Here is a 20617-nt window from a genome sequence, read left to right as displayed (position 1 = left end):
ATCGTGTCAAGAGAAGTAATATCACATCTTCACTCTTCCCTTATGTATCAAAAAGAAAACAAACAAACCTATGTTTTCAGTCCCATCAAAGGGCAACACTTTACATCCAGTATGATGTTAGTTTGGAATGTTTTTATCTCAATTCATACATTAATAGGTTTCTTGTTGAGTGTTTAATTTGTCAATGTCACGTCATCTCTAAAATTAATGGTAGATTGTTTACAATAATTTATGTTCCTATTGACTTAATCCAAACTTACGTCGTTACACAAAGCTACTGACTATTATGGTGTATTCATCAAAAACTTGTCTAGTGAGATATGCGAAATTTAGCTAGATTACTATTCAGTGCGTACTCGTGCTCTTGTTAGTAAGCGTAATTTCGATTATTTATTATGTGTATGTATGAGTAGCATATATATATATATATATCAGTAAAAATATCAATAAATTGTTTACTATGTTCAACTGAGGAATAAATTTTGTCCAGATAAGTACTAGTCACTTGTGTATAATTGTTACAGAATTGCATTTGTTTGCCTATGTAGATTCATTTAATTATTTCCACACCGAAATATCTATCCAGTTCTTCTAGTCCTGCACTGCATACCTGAAATATAATGATAGAATTTTGTTGTTACATCACTGTTTAAAGGCATACTATTTTAAATAAATCTGGTCAGTACTGCTTTACGATATTATACATTCGAGTGAAAATAATTATTTCCTAAAAAAGCACGTTACATGTACAATATATACGAGCGTAAATTCATCTAACATGACTCCCAGTTATCTCATTATCGACAACCTTAGATTTTATTTGTTGAAAATACTAAAAATAAAGTTGAATTTTCTGAGTTTCCCAAAAAATTATCTTCATTACAGATGAAACGGTAAATTTTCACAACGTACTCTTCTTCATTTCAGAAGTTAAATATTGTTCTTTTACTAGAATAAATGTTTGAATGTACCTATATAAGTCTGATTAGTTTCAAGGTCTAATGAAAGTGTTCAGAGGAGCAATAGTCCCTTTTTTAATAATGTCATCCATCAGTGATAACGGTTATGTAGACTATACATCTAATATTAAATAAAAGAAATAGTGGTAAGTGTTATGATAACGGTATTCAAAGCAGGTTGAGATTTGAAGGAAGAGCTTATTAAAGAAGACGATCATTGTCATCAAAAATTACACAACACTATGTGGTGAAGTGTGTAAATAATCAGAAGGTAGATATCCAAGTAATTAGGAAGAGATATGGATGTAGTTTACTAAATCTTCCGTAACCACAGAAAGTATAAATATATTACATTGTCCTACGAATTCTGGGTTCTATGGGTTTCGCTACATCATCCAATATTTAGTTCATATTCCTTTAAAGGAAATATTGTACTGTTATGTGAACATCAGGAAAGTATTTATCTCACCCATTATACAAAAATACTTAATAAAAATTCACCAGAAACACTTACTTTAATCGGTGGGTCTCTTAAAGGGTTTCCACCAACTGTTGTACTTGGTGATAATAATGGTGACCATATCAATCCACGTAGTTCAACAATTGATTGTGGCAAACTTTCCAGTTTATTATCACCCAACCATAAACATCTTATATTTCGTAATTCACCAATATCCTCTGGTAAACTGATCAAACGATTGTCGAATAATAATAAACTTTCTAAATTGATTAAATCAGTTATAGATGATGGTAACATTTCCAAATGATTACTGCTTAAATCTAAGAACTCCAACTTTGTTAATTTCAATATTGGTTTAGGAAACTCAGCAAACTGTGGTTATTAGTTGTTTTTTTTGAAAGTTAGATAAAAATAAAAACAAGAGGTGGGGGAAAGTTAATCTAACAAAATACATAGTTTAAAGCTTTTTTCATGGCATACAATAATAAAATAGTCTAAATTTCGGGCTATACCGTGAAAAAGGTTGCTAAATGACCATTGGTATTTCTAATTAAGTATTTCTCTACCCTAGCAGAAGTGCTCTCTGAATGTGTGTTCAGCACTTTTTAAAATACTGGAAATCCAAAGAAGATGAGCTTAAGTAATTAGTTAAACAGACAAGAACTAACTCTTAAAAACACTTGTGCAAAGAATACTATCCTCAGGATAAAGATTATGATCACGTTGTCGTCAACTACACCTCGAACACTGCCAACGAAGATAGATTCTATGTGCGATTTTGAAGGATAACTCCCATCCAGTCTATGTTGCATTATATTTCTTGTCACAAAAATAATAGTCCCTTTACAGTACAATATGTGAATAGTAAATGCTTCTCACTTGTTGTAATATTATTTATTTGTGATTTATATTGACAGTCATCATTCAAATGTAAAGATTATCAAGTTCAGTTTTATTGACAATTATTATTTGAACGCATTAAAATTCGTTACTGCACCAATCAATCAGTATTTTTTTTTAAATGACATATACGATAAAAACAAGTTGATAGCAGAATGAAGATTGAAAGAATGGTAACTCCTATAACTAATTTATGTGTTATTATTTATATTCGTATTGTATAATTATGTATAATTACTGAGTAACTAGATTATCATTTCTATGTGTTCTGTTTATCAAAAGCTTTCTGTTAACTTATGAACTACTATCATACGACGTACTATTCCTGATTTGTTACCGGTCTATTACTTATAGTCTTCCCTATTCATAGCCACTTGACTTTTTTATGTATAATTATTCTTTTTCATTTTATGATGTGATGAGGTCCGGTATATCTGTATACAAACCACATCTGTTTGCAATATATGTTGTAGAAGCTGATTGCTGACTTTTAGGAATAGAGAGAAGCTTACGAATAACCAACCAACAGGAACTTATCTGCATCAGCTCATGGTCAGTAGTGCTGATCTGGTATATAGTTGATCGATTTGGAACACTAGGCTATAAAAACGGTTTTAACATATTAAAGTATTGATCATTTGAATGATGTGTCACCGCGTTTTAATTGGATAATAAAAACCAATTCATATTATTAGTTTCAAAGTATGGATAGATGCAATTATTAATTAGTATGAAGAGTCGGTAACTGATTGTTTACCGATTTTTTTCAGTCTAGTTATAACGCACACGATCAAATATTCTATTTAGAATGATATACAGACATATAATAGATCTTTCGATAGAATATTAGTTTTTCGAAAATGCTTTTAGCACACAATTCAATTTTTAAAAAGAACATGGAATAGAAATTTTTTTGTAGAAATATCACGATAGTTTGAACGCTAAGGAGCTTTATACGCATGACCCATTGCTTGATTATCTGAGGTAAACGATAAGAAAGTATGAATTTTTTGTGGTTTATTTACTCATACTATCTACAAGTTCAAAGAAGTTCATGCTGTTTGTGAAACTAAATATGACTTTATGAATGATCAAAGTTCTATGTATCAACGTTAAACTACCCAAGATAGGATTAAAATATTTCATAGCTTATCAACGGGAATTATGAGAAATTTAAGGGTTAACTTTTCTTTTATAAGCATTAACACAATTATCCGTTGACTAATTGTAGACAGAAACAACTTCGCAGGTGACGCTATATTCAATTTTCCCTGAAGATTAGAAGTATGTATATTTTTTTTAAAATCCATGTTCTGTCTTATTTAACTACGTGTTTAGCGATAAAATTGACCATGTACAAGCAGTATGTCTTTACCGACAATAGCAAATATAAAATGTACCTGGTATTTATTATCGACTGAAATTAATTCGAGCACCACTGAAGATCAAGGAGCTGTAATGAAAAGTTCCATACTAGGAATGAATACTTGTAAAGTGATCCCTTATTTATTAAGCCTTATTAAGTGGTTCCTTTTAATCACTTACCACTTTGTTAACCACGATCAATATTTTTTGATTGGATCAGTGATAATTTCACACATGACAAATGTTTATATATGTTTATAGAAATAACCTAGTAAATTTAATTAGCCTAGTGACTGTTTTAATCACATTTCAATAAACCATAACCATTATTTGAAACCAGAGAATTGATGATATAAATGAATGTTCAATTCATTGTTCTAATATGATAATTGATATTTTCCAGGTCATTTAATATAAATACATGAATCATTTATCAATGATTAGTGTGTTTAAATTGATCAATTATTTTGTGACGCAAAAATAAAACTATTATTTAAAATAAGTAGTCTAGGGTGTTCATCTAATAAGTAGACTATGATTGATACATGAGTCATTAACTGATCACCTGAAACTTTTTTGTTTTGTCTACATCATAAAATTCATATGTACAACTTGACTTTTATGAAAATACTAAATTAAATTTTATCATATGTTAACTAGTGTGATTATAAACTGTTCTAGGTTATCTGGTTAAGTGATAGTTTTCATTATGTCACTTATGCTGAAAAATCAATTAAAATCAGAGAGCAGTAAACAATTATTTCATTTTTAGGTAGGACTTTAAAGTAGTAAACTTCTACAATCTTATATGGCATCAAATACAAGTCCTAAATTACTCACAATGAGTACATCATCTTTAGGGTCATGAATCCACATCCTATAAAGATGACAGTAATGATTGTTTCCTCTCAGAGAAAATTGATTTCACAATCTACCGATTTCGTTAGAAATTCGTAAATTTATCTTAAAAGTAGACATTAGTAATCGAAAGTTAATTTTTTGTTGAATGGATCCTGAAACATTTCTTCAGTCTGAAAGTGGAAATGTATGAAATTTTGGCTTTACGTGATCTTTTCATGATATTTTAGTTTTGAATTTTTAGAATACGTTGATTGTGGAAGTGATTTTTCATCTTATTTAGGATTCATGAGTGGGATGAGCATATATTCCAGTGTTTGTGATCACAATAAAACCAGAACTCAGTACATTCAATTTCAAACCCCAGAGCATTAGAAAATGAGTAACTTAGTCCAGAAAAACACTAATTTGTTCAAAGACTATGGTGTTTTTATATTATTATCCACCAAGTCAAATAAAATAATGGTCCTAATTGCAATTATCATCACCTGTTATTAGCAAAGTACATGTGGAAGTTTCGAGGGCAAATAGTGAATGACCTAGATTCAAAGCATTTTACAAATGCAATCCATCTATCTGATATATTTGTTACTTTATTTTAATGCTAGAAGTAGTAGTAGTAAATTGCATCAATATAAATAGTTAAATAAACAGAACTACTCATCATAAACTGTTATACTTTTTTCAAAAAACCTTGTTATTACTAAATTATTTGCTAAATGTAGACTTTTCATTTGCTTTAATCTCTCTATTGATGTTGGTAAACTTTTCAATTGATTATTTGATGCAGATAATTTTTCTAATTGTGTCAATGAACCAATTTCAGATGGTAGACTATGCAGTTCATTTGTATCCAATATTAATATTCTAAGATTAATTAAATAACCTGAAATTTCGAAAATAAAAAAATATATATACATAACACTTCAAATGAGTTAGAAAACAAAATCTAATTCTTATGATTAATTAGAATAATTAAGTCACTATGGTTTATAAATATCAATATCAAGGTTGAATCTGTTACCTTCAGATATAAAATTTTTCAAAAAAAAAATTCGAATACATATTGACATCTTATACAATGATTATATTTACCAGATAAATTATAAAGGATGGTATGATATTTGATTTTTACAAGTTAATTGAAAGTGAGATACTAAGCGATATAAAAAAAACAGAAGTGAAAAATGATTGGTTACCAGTGACCTTCATTTTTACTTTTATTTATTCATTCATTGTCTGACAAAAACATTCTATCCTGACTAAATGTTTTAAATCTAATACTTAGATGCTATATATATATATATATATATATATATATATATATATATATATCACCATATCCAGTCAGAACCTATGATATTAGTTCGTGCCAGTAATCTTATCAATCACTTGTGCTGTTATATAGTTTTAGATTGTAAATTCCCATAGATCATTAAAATAGGATATTATTAGAACATTCCTGTTCTTGGCATAAATGTTATTCGTCTAAATTGTTGTATTTATATAAATTTCAAAAATTTTACTAGTTCAGATAACTTACTGTTTTAATTATTAATATGTCATCTAGACCGTGTCTGAACAACTGACACGTTGTCGACAAACCTGATTCTAACACTTATTGTATTAGATATATTCTGAAAACATCTAAATTATTCTAAGTATAGATTAATAAGTCACCTAACTATAAACCGCCAACTATTTACTGTGTGAATTAGTTTCAAGTTAGTGTTTGAAGGAGTTCGATGATACACAGAAACTTTTACATGTTCGATATGTTCATCTGCTTAATAGTAAACAGATCTAATCACTATTTGTTCTAATTCAAAACTGACTACAGTTATAAGTCTTATGAATAAGATGTAGTCATTTATCTTGATTTCCTTTATATCCTACCACCCATAATTTGTCCGATTAGACGTTAAGTTAATCTGTAAATCGTATAATAATCAAATGTATTTAACTTTTAAATTAATAAAACGAAATTAGGTTATTGGTATAAAAACTTTATGAAGATTCTTAATTTTGAATAATGCTTATATCACGAATAGAATGTAGTTAAACAACTGCTGAGGAGTTCCGTAATGGTACGTTATAGCGATCCATAACTTCTTTGTCTGTCCAGTAATCTTATTATTTGATAACTATCTTATCTCACTAAATCACCTAATATTTTAATCAATTTTTCTGTTGGTTGTTTGAATCTTCCCATTGATGTTTAGGACTGCAATTGATCAGTCTCTTACTGGCATATGGGCATCCAGTTTGAATTGTATCGATATTGTCTTAAATCACAAGCATTCTAAGCAGAGATAGATAGTTGCTAGCAGTGGAATCCAAGACGCACGTTTCGTCATATTTGGGACCTGTCATCTGGATGTACCTGCATCCCAGATTTGATATTCACTTCAAAACTCGAACCCAATACCGTTCGCTTCAAGATACTGATCAATTACAGTCCTAAAAATCAATGTGAAGATTCAAACAAACAATACAAAAAAGAATGAAACTTCACCCCATTGTACAAGCTAGTGGCTATCTGGACTCAGTAGCTAAGTGGATAACGTGATGGCATTTGAAGTGAACGGTACTGGGTTCGAGTCCTGGAGTTTATATCAAATCTGGCATAAAGGTACATCATACTGACGAGCCCCAAAATAGGATGAAACGGGCGTCTTGGATCCCATTATTAGCCGCCATCCATCTCTGCTTATAATAAATTAATGTTTTACCAAATATTTAAACATGTACATTTGCATCACTTAGTCATACATGTAAACTATCACCATAGTTCTAAGCAAGAAAAAGATTAAACATTAATTATTAAATTATGACGCACATGAATAGGATCAGAATGTTATTATCTGTTTAATAGATTCAGCTATTTTTAAATCATTGTTTTAGTAGTTAATTGTGATGTCAGTCATTTTATTATCCTAATAACTAATATCAAATCATGTGAAAAGAATTTCATAGTCTTAAAATAGGATTAGACAATGAGTCAGATTTATGATTTATTACAGGAAGCTGAGGTTTTTTCATTATTAAAAGAAACCTTAAAAATGATAATAAATCATGTATTAACATGATTAAAATTGTGTTTTTGTTAGTCAGGAAATATTCGACAAATATGAAAATGTTTTAACTCATATTATCAAGACTCAAGAAGTATAATTGGTTTTATTTGTCATTATTTTGTTGTAGTTATTCTACTTCACAGACTAATGTCAACCGATGAACCATTTGAGATCTCTCAGCAGTGGGAATATCCTACCCTACTAGTAAGTGAGACCAGAATATTTACGTTTCGTAGCGAGCATGCTGCTTTTAAGTAGCTGTATTGTAATGTCTTTAGTTTCATTCCATTCACGATATCATATAACTCTCTAACTTCGAATTTCCATAAAACAACCATAGTAGATAAACCAAGATTTTTCGAATAAAAGGATTAATCGGTCCTGGGTTCGAATCTCTCGAGGCGGGATCGTGGATGCGCACTGCTGAGGAGTCCCATAATAGGACGAAACGGCCGTCCAGTGCTTTCAGGTTTTCCATGATAGTCTAGCTTTAATTGACTCATGATTTCAACTATATAAAATTACTAAAATCTCCACAAAACCCTTGTTTGAGAATATAAAGAAATTGACTGAATAGTTCTTTATTTAAAAATAGGCAAAAATACAAACAGATATTCTAATCATTCAACAAACCAATATACGAGAGATAGAACAAAAAACTAAGACATGATAAGCCTGACATTTAATACCGAAAAATTCGGAAGAATTATTGACTATTGACAAAAACTATCGTTTGATGGACAGGGTTTTGTAAACAACGTTGAAAACAACTTTTCAGGAACCTCTATTGACGAAACATTACTTAAAAATCGTGCATATGTATGGACATTCAAGTGATTAGAACGGTGATCATCTTAACAATTTCTTTAGACTTAGTTCCTTTTAGCTTGTTCACAGTAGCGTTTTTGTTTATGACATTACTTTATTACATTAAATGCCTGAGTGCTTACCGATTGGTCTGTATTGATACATCAATTATTCCAGAAATATGTTAAATAGAAATTGCACTGTCAGTGATTGTTCTGAATGTAAAAAGTTCTTTACTAAAAATATCCCTAAAAAGATCTTATAAAGACTCTCTAGTCCACTGTATTTGATTAATAAGCATATAAGATCATTTAATTTAGTCGATTTTCATTAGAACGTTTTGTAGGTAGTCGAACTGAAATATTTATAAAAGAAATATTCAGGTTGTTTTATGTGAATATAACAGCTACTGTTACTGGTCAATCAAATAGGAATTAAACTTGCTTCACATTTTTATAACCTAGAAATCATTTATTTTGGATCTAGAACATTGTTCAAAATTCAATTTTCTCTATACATTGATCTGCTGATATCTAGCTACTAATTTATTGCTAAAAGAAAGAATTATTTCAAAGGTTTATTTATAGACATAATCATTACAAATACAAATGTAATAAAAGGAAACACAGGTGGAGATAACCAATTGTATTTCAATACAAAATTACAGAGTTCTTTCGTCAAACGTGAAAACCATACGTTCAATACTTTATTTGTAAATCCCTTATCAATTGTCTCAAACTTCAAAGTTCCTTCATTATTATAAAAATTACTCTCTGTCCCCGCTCTCTTCCACTCAATCTTCCCAACCTTCTGGTGCCAGGCATTCCACTCCTGATTGGTGTTATATATCACTTATGTCGACGTAAGCAACATATATTACACTATTACTATTATTTCGAACTTCAAATGAGAGATAAGGATATATTAAAACGAATTCATTGTTCGATCTAAGCCACAGACCAGTAAATTACTTAAATAATAATCCATCAGTTCCGCTACTAGACTTCAGTTGCTAATTTAACATTAATTTTACCTCGATTGTGAAATATGTTAGATTGGTAAAAAATAAACCCTGTATTATCAAATCAAACCCCCATTAATTATATCGAATCCTGTAATGTGTTTAAATTAAGATTATTTATTATGAGGGCATATTGAAAGTCACTAAAGTAGTAAAGTGAATAACATCCATCATATTACCACGTAAGAACACTAGTTCGAACTTCATGTAGCTACAGTCAGTGGATTTCACTATGATGATAATCTTTTTCCAATAACCACTTTTTTAGTGTTCACAAAAAATAAAAGTAATGAATTAGTGATTTTAATAGTCGAGATCATGAGTCAATTGAAGCTAAACCGTCATAGAAAACCTCGAAGCACTGGACGGCCGTTTCGTCCTATTATGGGAATCCTCGGCGGTGCGCATCCACGATCCCGCCTCGCGAGATTCTAACCCAGGAGCTATCAGTCTCGCGCGTGACCTATAGACCATTGAGCCGGCATCCAACTGTGTTAATGTCTAACTTCAACTAATCCATGAAATTGAGCGACACATCCACCATTGTCTTCAGTGAGTTACTATCTCACAACAGACTTGGTTGAACTCCACTGGTTACTGCTTCTCGCAAGGCGGGATCGTGGATGAGCGGACGTCCAGTGCTTCCAGGTTTTCCATGATGGTCTAGCTTTAATTAACTCATGAATTCAACTATTAAATCTTTTTATGTTTATTATATTTTGGAATGAATGATGACCACTTTATAAATTCAAATTTTGTCATATTCTTAATACGCCTTATAATAATAATTTAGTGTAATTTGAAATGAATTTAATCTCGTTTCATTGACATGTTTATGAAAAATATTAATCGATATCATGCCATGTGTATTGCTTAGAGTATTGACTGAATCCTATTGAGTGAGTATTCAGTGGGGTTATTAAATTAATTGACTTAACATCACGTTGTATTTCGTGTAATTAGCTTGAAATTCTAACTTCAGTGTAATTGATCTCAACATGGATTGGTACCTGTTCCATCTGTCACCAACTAATCAACGGGATTCGATCAGGTTCTTATTATAAAGAAATCAAATTGGACAGTTGAAGGAAAATACATAGAAATTATAATAAAAATGTTTAGTAATCAACAGTTGTTCAGAATATTAAAAAAATTTGATCCGACAAAATGCTCGAAAAAATCGTTCCATTCATAAATCTCTAGAAAAATGATATATATTCTACATATGTCAGTTGTTTGTTATCAGTAAATAGCTTAAATCAACATTACCATCTTTTGATTCTACGGGAGTTTAAAAAATTCTCTTAAATTTCAATTAACAATGATAACAGATTTTAATGATGCAGAAAAAATAGACCTGACGAAATGTCAGTCACTGTTAACTATGGTAAAATTCATGGTGTGAACTGTCCTAACCATTAATAAAGTAATTGTATTAGGAAAAATGAGAAATTTTTTGTGATAACAGAATATGAATAGCTTCAACTAATACAAAGCTTTTGGTTATCAGAATGTTATCGACCACTTTTGTCAAGATTTACTTTTAAGTGACAAAGCATATCTACATTAAATCTTTGAGTTATCGTAAAATTTAAACCACCTGACACCCACAGTAGAACATATGAACTTATTGTATGATAGCTACGTAATGTATTTAAAAATTATGTACATCAGTTGCTTATTAATACTGATGCATAATTATACTGGTAGCATCCATAGACAAGTATGACATTATAATTATTCTAATAATTTCAGATCAGAGGTATGGTTTCTAAATCTGAAAAGCATGTAACATAACTTAAATCTTTTAACAATTACTAAACTAGACTTATTCAAAACTGTTAAGAAAATAAGAACAACCCGGCACTCAAACGAACATTCTTTTAGCTGAGATTATAAAATTTTAGTGATCACCAACAAAAAACAAAAAAATTCTAAATAACTGCTTTGATCCTTTCTGAATCTTTGATATACTAATGATGTATTGAGTTTAGTAGAGTTTAAATGTACTGAGCCAAAAAAAGTAGATAATTTCAATCACTTTCCAGAGACCTTGAATAGTCAGTTTTCCTTTTGTGCCCTTTAGATCCTCATATTCATCAGTAAATATCTTATTCATAGAACTGATTTTGGAGATTTTTCCACTTGACATTCCAAACTGTTTAACTTATCGTTTCATGCTTCATTTTTACTACTATTTAATATTAGTGTGATTATCATTGGTTTATGAGCAACGATGGATGATGGCTAACAATGGAATCCAGGACGTGCATTCCGTTTTATTTGGGACTCATCAGTTGGATGTACCTGCATCCCAGATTTGATATACACTTCATGACCTGAATGCAGTACCATTCGCTTCAAGTGCCATCACGTTATCCACTTGGCTACTAAGTCCTGATTTGAACAAACAATACAAAATATCCATTAGTTTAAGGTCTATTGTTATCATTTTGAACTACTTTTGCTGTTATCTACAAAACACAATAACTTGAATGATGACTATATTGTTGTACTAAGATGTGTACATTTCCAAAACAAATCTGTTACAATATTAGTAATAATCTAAAACACAATAGGTATTTTGATAAAAATTTATTTTTGCAATTAAGTTACGCATATTTGTATGTTGGATTTTTACGTCATCTTAAGGTTAATGTAATGCTTGTGATACAACTAAGATAAATCTAAACTAATAATCATATATCAAACTGTTAAGATGTTGCATATGACAATGAAATGCAATAATTACTTTTTTCTTCTTGTTAGAAATTATTATAAGAACCAGTTAAACCTCAAGGACAAACTATTATAATATATAATTTATTGTAATACTTTGTTCACTCTTTACTTGGAATATATCATACACTAATCAGGAAAACTAGAGTAGAACCCATGACTTACGCGCAGCAATTAGTATTGTAACTCTAAAAATAATGACAAGCTGATAAAAATCTATATAAAATGGTTTTTTTTAGATGTACACAATGATTCAAGAGTAGAATTATTAGTGCTCAGCATTTTATGAATTAACCTACTGTAAAGTAAATTAATTAGTCTGTTTAAAAACTACAATGTTTACTATTTGTTTAACACAATACTTTTTAATAATCTTGTGTATATTGAAGATTAATCATCAGAAAGATTCTAGAAGTTCTATTATGAGGAATCTATGTCGGAAATGAAACATGTCACTGATAGTACTAGACAAATGATAGAACAATATCGAGAAAAGATTAAAGTTTTAAATGTGAAGTATTGAGTGCTGACCTATAGATCACTGACTTTTAGAGAAAAGTAGTGGTTCTAGATTAAATCACTAGTTGGGTTATTGATGTGAATTGAAGTAAGGAGTAATAATTCCTAATTATGATTCGAATACGTAAATGCCACAAGTCAGTTTTCTCTTCAGACCGTGATTACTTCAAAAGACGATCCTTCAAAGGAATACTTGTATGTAGAAACTAAAAGAGGACTGATGTAAGGAAGAAACGACCTTGAAAACAAGGTAACCGTCCAGCATACTAAAACAGTGACTGAAAAATACAAAAATAATATCTTAAATTCGGTCAGCAGTCAAAGATAGCTTCCGTCAAAAGTTTAAATGTAGAAATTTTCAAGTTCATATTTACTAAAATAAAACAGCTAACAAATAACTAGTATTCTGGAGATAAAACATGAACAGTTGTTTGTGCACACTGATATATTCCAATCTATACATAATTAATGATTTTGTACTTTTACGTTTTCAGTGGTTGTTTTTAAATTAATTTCAGTCAGTGATAATTTTCATAATAAACAATCTCTACACTCTTCTCAACTAAATCTGTATTTTTAAAAATCAGTCTAACTATTAACAGTATCTCTTTTTGAATGTTTTACTATTGAAATTGTTATTAGCTTAAGTGATAGAAAACATAAATCTTATGAAAAAAGTTAATAATGGTTATAGGAGAGACGAGATACATGGTTTCGGGACAACTGTTTTAGCCCATTTGGTAATCTTTTGACAAAGTTTTAACAAAATATTTTCGGATTAACTTCTAAGCAATTAAGTTCAAAGATTTCAAATTTAATAGTTCGGATCATAGACTGAAAAGCGTCAGAAACCAGAAAGCACTGGACAACTCTTTTATCTCAGTATAAAACTCCTCATATTGAACGCAAGACCCAAATGTTTCACTGTGCCTAACTTTAAATCATTGGGTCGGCATCCTATGGTTTACACTTTTAACTCCAATCCATCTTGGCTTTCTTTCTACTTTTTTAAAAAAATCAATAATCTGTTTTCAATAAGTCCTTCAACTCTTAAGTAGTACCCTGATAATCTTATTATTTGATTCTATTAACAAAATGAAATTTCTCGATAGTTTAATGATCAGAGAACGAATTCAAAATCATGTTCAAATTACTTGGTAAACTTTTTATCTGTGAGTGGATATACTCATGCCTTTTACAATAGATTTATTTATTCTTCTAAGATCAATCGATCTGAATATAGAGACTTCATAAAATAATATTATAAAATTACTGTCAAGGTATGATTCTCATCAATAGTTATTCAATGTTGGCTAATTCCCACTTATTATAGTTGAGTTTTATTGTATTATTATTATTATTATTACTATTATGAAATAACAGTTGTCCTTAGTATTTTCACAGAAAAGATATTTAATTTTTTTTGTATATAGATATACGCTTTAAACTAAAAAAAAATTGTAAGCATTATATTATTAATCTAACTTACTCTAATTTGTTACATCTTATACACCCCCCCCTATCCACTATTAGTTCATCCCAGTAGGATGTTTACGATGTACAATAATAAAATTCAATTCAGTAAGATTAATTCGGCTGAATAAAACTGGAAGTATGAATCGGTGTTATCAATGTATCAATCCAGATTCTGTAAACTATAAGGCTATCTTTGCAAAAAAATTTATCATATATATATATATATATATATATATATATAGAGAGAGAGAGAGAGAGAGAGAGAGGGAGTGAGAGAGAAAGAAGGAGAGAGAGAGCTAATAATGACCTGTATAAAAGTCCTGTGACAACATTAATATATATCTAAACTAATGAAACTGAGTTCAATTCATATATGTTGATCGTTTGGATCTTCCCATTGATGTTTACGGCTGTAATTGATCAATCCCTTTTGACATATGTGGATACTGTCTGGATTGCCTCTATATTCTCAGCAGGTCATAAGCACTCCATAAGCCAGTAGTTATTTGAACTCAGTATTTAAATGGATAAGGCGATTACGTTTGAAATCAAAGGTACTGAGTTCGATTCTCTGAGTGAACATCAAATCTGGGACGGAGGTACACCTAGGTGATAAGTTCCAAATAGGATGAAACGTGTATCCTGGATTCCACTACTAACTATCATCCATCTCTACTTAAAATCCTGAAGCTGATGTCTTATGATGATAGCACTAAATAAGCTATCAGCTTCACTATCTCTAAATTCATGTGTCTGGACTTCGACATTATGCACAATATTCTATTAACAGATTTGAGAAATCTTTCAAGAACATCAATATCATTATCAGCTTCAATGAAGAGAACAGCAAACAAAAAAATGCTAGGTTTTGTCAATAAATCAAATTATTCGAATGATTCTACTATGTAGTTCAAATTCTTGAATGTTTTGACCTGACTAGACTTCAAACTATTCGGATTATCTTTATCGATTCGATATGCATTGTGATGTATAACTATAAACACTTACGTTTATTCAATGTGTGTAGTCTTATTAGTTGATTGAAATGACCTCATAAAAGTTAATCAGTTAGTCCCAATAAGTCACAATTAATAGATCGAAATAATATATTATAAATGTATTGAAAATAATTGGGTTACTACAATTATGATTTCATTCATTAATTTGTTATGTTGATTATCATTAATTGAATAATTGATAGACTGTTAATCATGTAAATTACTTGTAGGGAGTTCTCCTTAGTTAGTACAGTTTAATTCCAAATGTACAAAATTCCAACTGACTTCAAACATCTTTCAAAGTTAAATCCATTTTAGATAAACTACAATCAATAAAATTATATCAGAAAGCGAAATACAAAATTTTGTGAAAGACTGCGTCAGACACCATCAAGTTGCAGACCAAATTCAAAGCTGACAGGAAAACTGTTCATATGTAAGCCACATGACAAACAAACAGAGAAACATCTCAAGACTACATGAAATAAGACAAAAATATAGAGAATTCAAAAAATAGTTTATATTACTTAACAACTGTCTAGAGTTTAACAAAATATTCAAGGTATACTAAATAAGGCTAGTACATACTCTTAAATTAGATTAAAGACTAATAATACTAAAGTTAGTAGAACTATATAGATGGAGAATATTTAATGTTATTCAGTATGACTGGAAAGAGATCGACCATTATTGCGACTTAGTTGCATATTGGCGTAGTACGTTTCTACCAATCTGACCACATATATTCTTGGTAAGAGGTATATAAAATATAAAAGGTCAACTAGACAAATTAAAATGTAAGGGGGAGCAAAGATAATAATACAGTACACAATGTGAATAGTAAATCAGTATTAACAGGGTAGATTAAAGGTAAGAACAAATTGTTTTTGAACGCATAAACGAGGTTTCTAGTTTTCGTATAGCCAAGGCTTCAAAAAACATTAGTATACGCCCTTAAAAACTTTTGTACAAAACTATAAAGGCTGACTTTATATCGACCTTATGTGTGATCAGATAGTTCGAAATGCATTCCACAAATATATCAAATAATTCTGATAACTTTGGTTTTTTCATCGCATTATCCAAATTTATCAAAGGGGCTAACTATTTTAAACTTAGTGGTAGATAAAAGACGTCAAACTGAAATGTGGCAAGCTAATTTTGGCTGTATAATGTAGAGATTGCACCTATTCTGTTTGGTAAACGGTTGCTAATAAAACTTGAAAGCTTCTCCAGGACTTTGTACATGGGGTTGAATGATAAATGTCTATTCAATACTCACTAAATGAAGTAATAATGAGCTTTCAATATATCTAATCAATCTTACCGGTGCTGGACAGTGTTTAAAAAACTGAGCGTGACTTAGTCTGTTCGTTCAGCCTACGTATCAAATACTGGGAGAGAAGTTAAATTTTGCAAGTGAATGTATAAAAGTGTTGAATTGGAACAGAGTATCTTTTACTTACATTAGCTGCATCCAAATAGAAGTAAACAAGCTATGTTAGTCTACGAAAGATTTCTTGTCAGTATTATTTCTTAGAACGAGACTTTCTTAACCTTACGCATACATAATTCTTAACAAACTATTGAAATGACTTTCCTTTTTTAACATACAATCACAATAAATAGACGTGTTTCTATCCAGTCACTTATGGTTTTAACAATTCAACAAAAAGTTCCATGCTATTTTAATGTAACCATTCTTCATACTACTAACAGTAGTTAGTTTGAATTGTGTAGTTTTGAAATAAAAATATTAAGGATAGGGAAGTCACTATTTTGTTAAAATCCATTTTTATTCACTTTGAAATCCTTCAACAGTAAAGGGTTGGCGACAATCGTCACTAAGTGTCAGAATTTGGTTCAGTATTAAGCGGTATGTTGAGTATTAAGGCAACTGATTATCTTTTTCTAAGATTTGAACACGTGCTACCCAATGCGATCATCAAGCTTTTTAAGGTAATACTAAGCCGTTGTATGATAAACATGTTAATGCCAATGGATAATTTTATTGAAACTGTAATTGCAATCGAGTTCTATGGATTTGGACTTTTTCCTGAACTACGGATTATTTATTAGTTGGATATCGAGGTTCACGACTTTTTTTAAATTTACAGTCATCTGTCCCTATATTTATTTCATATTTTCAGACATATAACTCAAATACATGGATAAAGATCAAAATCTTTGGCACGGTACGAAATAATGGCTTCAAGTTTAATTATCTGAATTAGTTTACGTATCGACAGAATTTAAGATGATTTAGTTACCTGTGTGACCGTCGTTTCAAATTTCATTATGTGGAAATGTTTTTTTTAACTGTTAACATTCTAGTATAATAGTAATTTTTTATTTAACTCATTATAAAAACAGGGTATATTTTCCTAAAACGTAAATATTGCAAAGTACAATTTGATTATGGCAGTAAAACTGAAACAAAGGCTCCACCTGGTGCTGCTGGGTAGTGAGTGCAAACTTGCTAGATAATTTAGGCAGTTGGCAGAGGTCCGACTAATCCACCACTCCTATGCTGTACTTGGACTACTCGAAGTTTACTCTTTGAGGCTTTAAAAATCGTGACGGGCTGCTTGATGTGTATGCTTGTGTATATGAATTGCATGATTCTCGGCTTGTGTCGTTTATGTAGGTATATAAATGCAGAAGGTATGCGCGGGAGTTTGTACAACGAATCTAAGCTAAGAAATGTCTGCTCCATGTCTAACAAAATCAGCTGCCTAATCCTTCAGGTCAAAGATATAATAAAAAGATATGGTAGTAAAAATTAGAGAGAGGTGACCACAAACCCTCACTGAGAGAGTGTTTATGGTCATGTATGTATCGTAGTAAGCACGTAATGCGTAAGAATCAGTCGGTAAAAATACGTTCGAATGTAGCGGTGACCATTTACCTTTCAGGCAAGTGAATATATCTATATGTATGTTATGGGATGCAAGGATGAAAACTTATGTGTTACTGGTATTCATGCAGACTATGCTTGCCCAGTAGATATCAGTTTCCCCCTGAAATCATATACACGCAGTGGGTTTGTCAGCCCTTAAAACACAGAATGAAAATCCAAGAAAGCCACACCAGCTTCATCAGATAAGGATTTTTCAATCTTAAATGACTGGAACACCACATCACAACTTAATTATCAGTTAATTCAATTCTATTGTAAGTTATATATTAATCTGTCAGAAGGATTATTTATGATGTCAGTGTTTTAGATCCTGCTATGCTAAAGAGAACAACATAATTATGACCAAAATGAAGAATAACACAAATTAGAAGTTATTGTAATGATTTGAAAGTTACATTTATGATCGAATAGGTTCCGTGTTTTAGTTTTTTTGTTATGTTGGGTAATCTGATCAGAGTTTTAATCGAGATTATCAACCGATCAGTGTCAGACCACCACTGAAAACCTGAAAGCACTGGTTCATGATCTCAATTAAAACTCACCAATCTCCACAACTCTATACTAATAATTTGATCAGAACTAATAAACATTCAAAAAATTCGATAAACATGCTTCTGATATTTGTTGTATGTATTAATCATTAATTGGTAAATAGTCATTTATGATGCAAACTATTTTCACAGCATAATATACCAAAACTGAATATTTTGTATAGACAGCCAATACTTCCTGAGAGTTTTTACACTTCCTACTAGTTAAGTCCACAGTCAGAAATAATATGGAGTTTAAAGAAGATTGTAGACTTTCATAGATTACATAACGGACTGTTCTTAGTTAAATAACTAACTAAATAACTAGAAATCACTAGAAGATGATCGCGCAATATCACGGATTGATTGAAGTTAAACATATTTACTATTGGATTCCAGATCAGTGGTCTATGAGTTGTGTGCTCTCATACGAAACCAAAGGTCCAGAGTTCAGTCCCTAATGTTGGGGTGAGTGGACACTGCTGAAGAGTCCTATAACTGAGGTTAGTTAACAGAATGACAAAAAGTGAGTCATTATGACAAAATATATCATATGCCCAGAAGACAGGTTAATTACCAAAAGACTATCATAATTTTTCAAGTTCAGAAATCACTTGCTTCCTGACCGTTGATATTGACTAACTTTTACCGATTAAGCTTATGAGCTACGTGCTTTGATATCGTGGTTTTCTTTTTATTTAATATTGTATGATCAAAAGTGGACAATGTAAAGCTTCGAAACTCAACCCAGTGCTTATTTAAATATACTCGGGACCTTAAAAACCGTGTTGAAAATGAGTTAAAATCCAAGCGACTCGTTGGATACAACCATGACTGAGACGCTGCGTGCAATGGGCTCGAATCTTCTAAGCTGAAATCGTAATTTCCAAATACCTGTCGATACGAAGAAAGATAACTAAAATAGTATATTCTTGAAATTCACGGTTATCCCGCATGGAAATGTGATTAGTTTACTTCTAAAAATAACAGAGTTTTCAGAACGAGCACATCTAATTGATCATTTATCAGTTTAAATATGAAGAATACTTTAGCAATTCAAATTTATACACATAAATGAATATGAAAAAGTACACAATAAAATTTCTTGGAAAAAATTTTCATTAAAACAGGATACATTTTGACCTATTATATTTTTACTCACCAATATCTGAGGGAAGTTCTAACAATTTATATGTTAATGATGGTTGTCTTTCTGGACTCATATCTAATACTTGTAATTCTCTTAACATGAATAATTCAGCTGGTACATTTTCTAAATCTTTTCCTTGTAATTTTAATCTCTTCAATCCTGGATAGTCAGTATCGTCAGTTTCAATGTAAAGTCTTAATGATACATTGGCCATCATTAATGTTTGCTTTTTTCTTTTGAAAAAAGTGATTTATTTAGTTCAGAATTAAAACAGACTAATATCAGCAAATAAATAGTTGATTAACTTTGATATTTGCGCTGTTTCGTTTAACTGGTTACCAAGACACTAGAGGTCATACAGGTTCGAAAAAGCTAAGTTCTGATTGGATGGAAACAGTAGTTAAGCTTTTATATATAAATTACACGAAATGCTGCTGATTGGCTAAGATTTCTAAAAAAAGGCAGATTTTAAAAAAAATCAAAAGTTGAAATTTATACAAATATAGAAGTAGCCAAAAATCTTATCAGGATAGCTAATAATTTAATAAGTTTATAGTATCAATTTTAAGAAAAAAATTTAATGCTTATTTAAATAACATTTTGTTTGTTACAAAAAACACAATTCACCAAACAATGAAAATCATATTATCACCAAAATTTAGAAAAAAAACGACTAGGTAGCAAGATATGTTGACAATAATCTTAAAAATTATCAGTTTAACTGAATGATTAACGTTATGAACAAATCACACGGTGGATCTGATGCAGATGTGAAGACGCGGATCGGCAAAGCAAGAGCAGCATATTTACAACTGAAGAACATCTAGAACTCAAAACA

The 20617-nt window shown here is 30.5% G+C and overlaps 1 protein-coding gene across 1 annotated transcript; it reads right to left on the bottom strand.

Moving 5' to 3' along the window:
• Positions 1 to 550: 550 nt before the first annotated feature.
• On the bottom strand, positions 551 to 19993 carry Smp_136050 (putative leucine-rich repeat-containing protein; the record flags this gene model as incomplete). The annotated part of the gene is made up of 4 exons (XM_018789501.1): positions 551 to 610; positions 1474 to 1739; positions 5309 to 5428; positions 19792 to 19993. The coding sequence occupies 4 exons, from the start codon at positions 19991 to 19993 to the stop codon at positions 551 to 553; spliced, it is 648 nt and encodes a 215-aa protein (XP_018654938.1).
• Positions 19994 to 20617: the final 624 nt, after the last annotated feature.

The sequence above is a fragment of the Schistosoma mansoni genome, chromosome W, assembly GCF_000237925.1.
Source record: "Schistosoma mansoni strain Puerto Rico chromosome W, complete genome".
NCBI classification, from domain to species: Eukaryota; Metazoa; Platyhelminthes; class Trematoda; order Strigeidida; family Schistosomatidae; genus Schistosoma; species Schistosoma mansoni.
The sequence above is the reverse complement of the archived record's forward strand: the minus strand, read 5'-3'. Positions and strand labels throughout refer to the sequence as shown.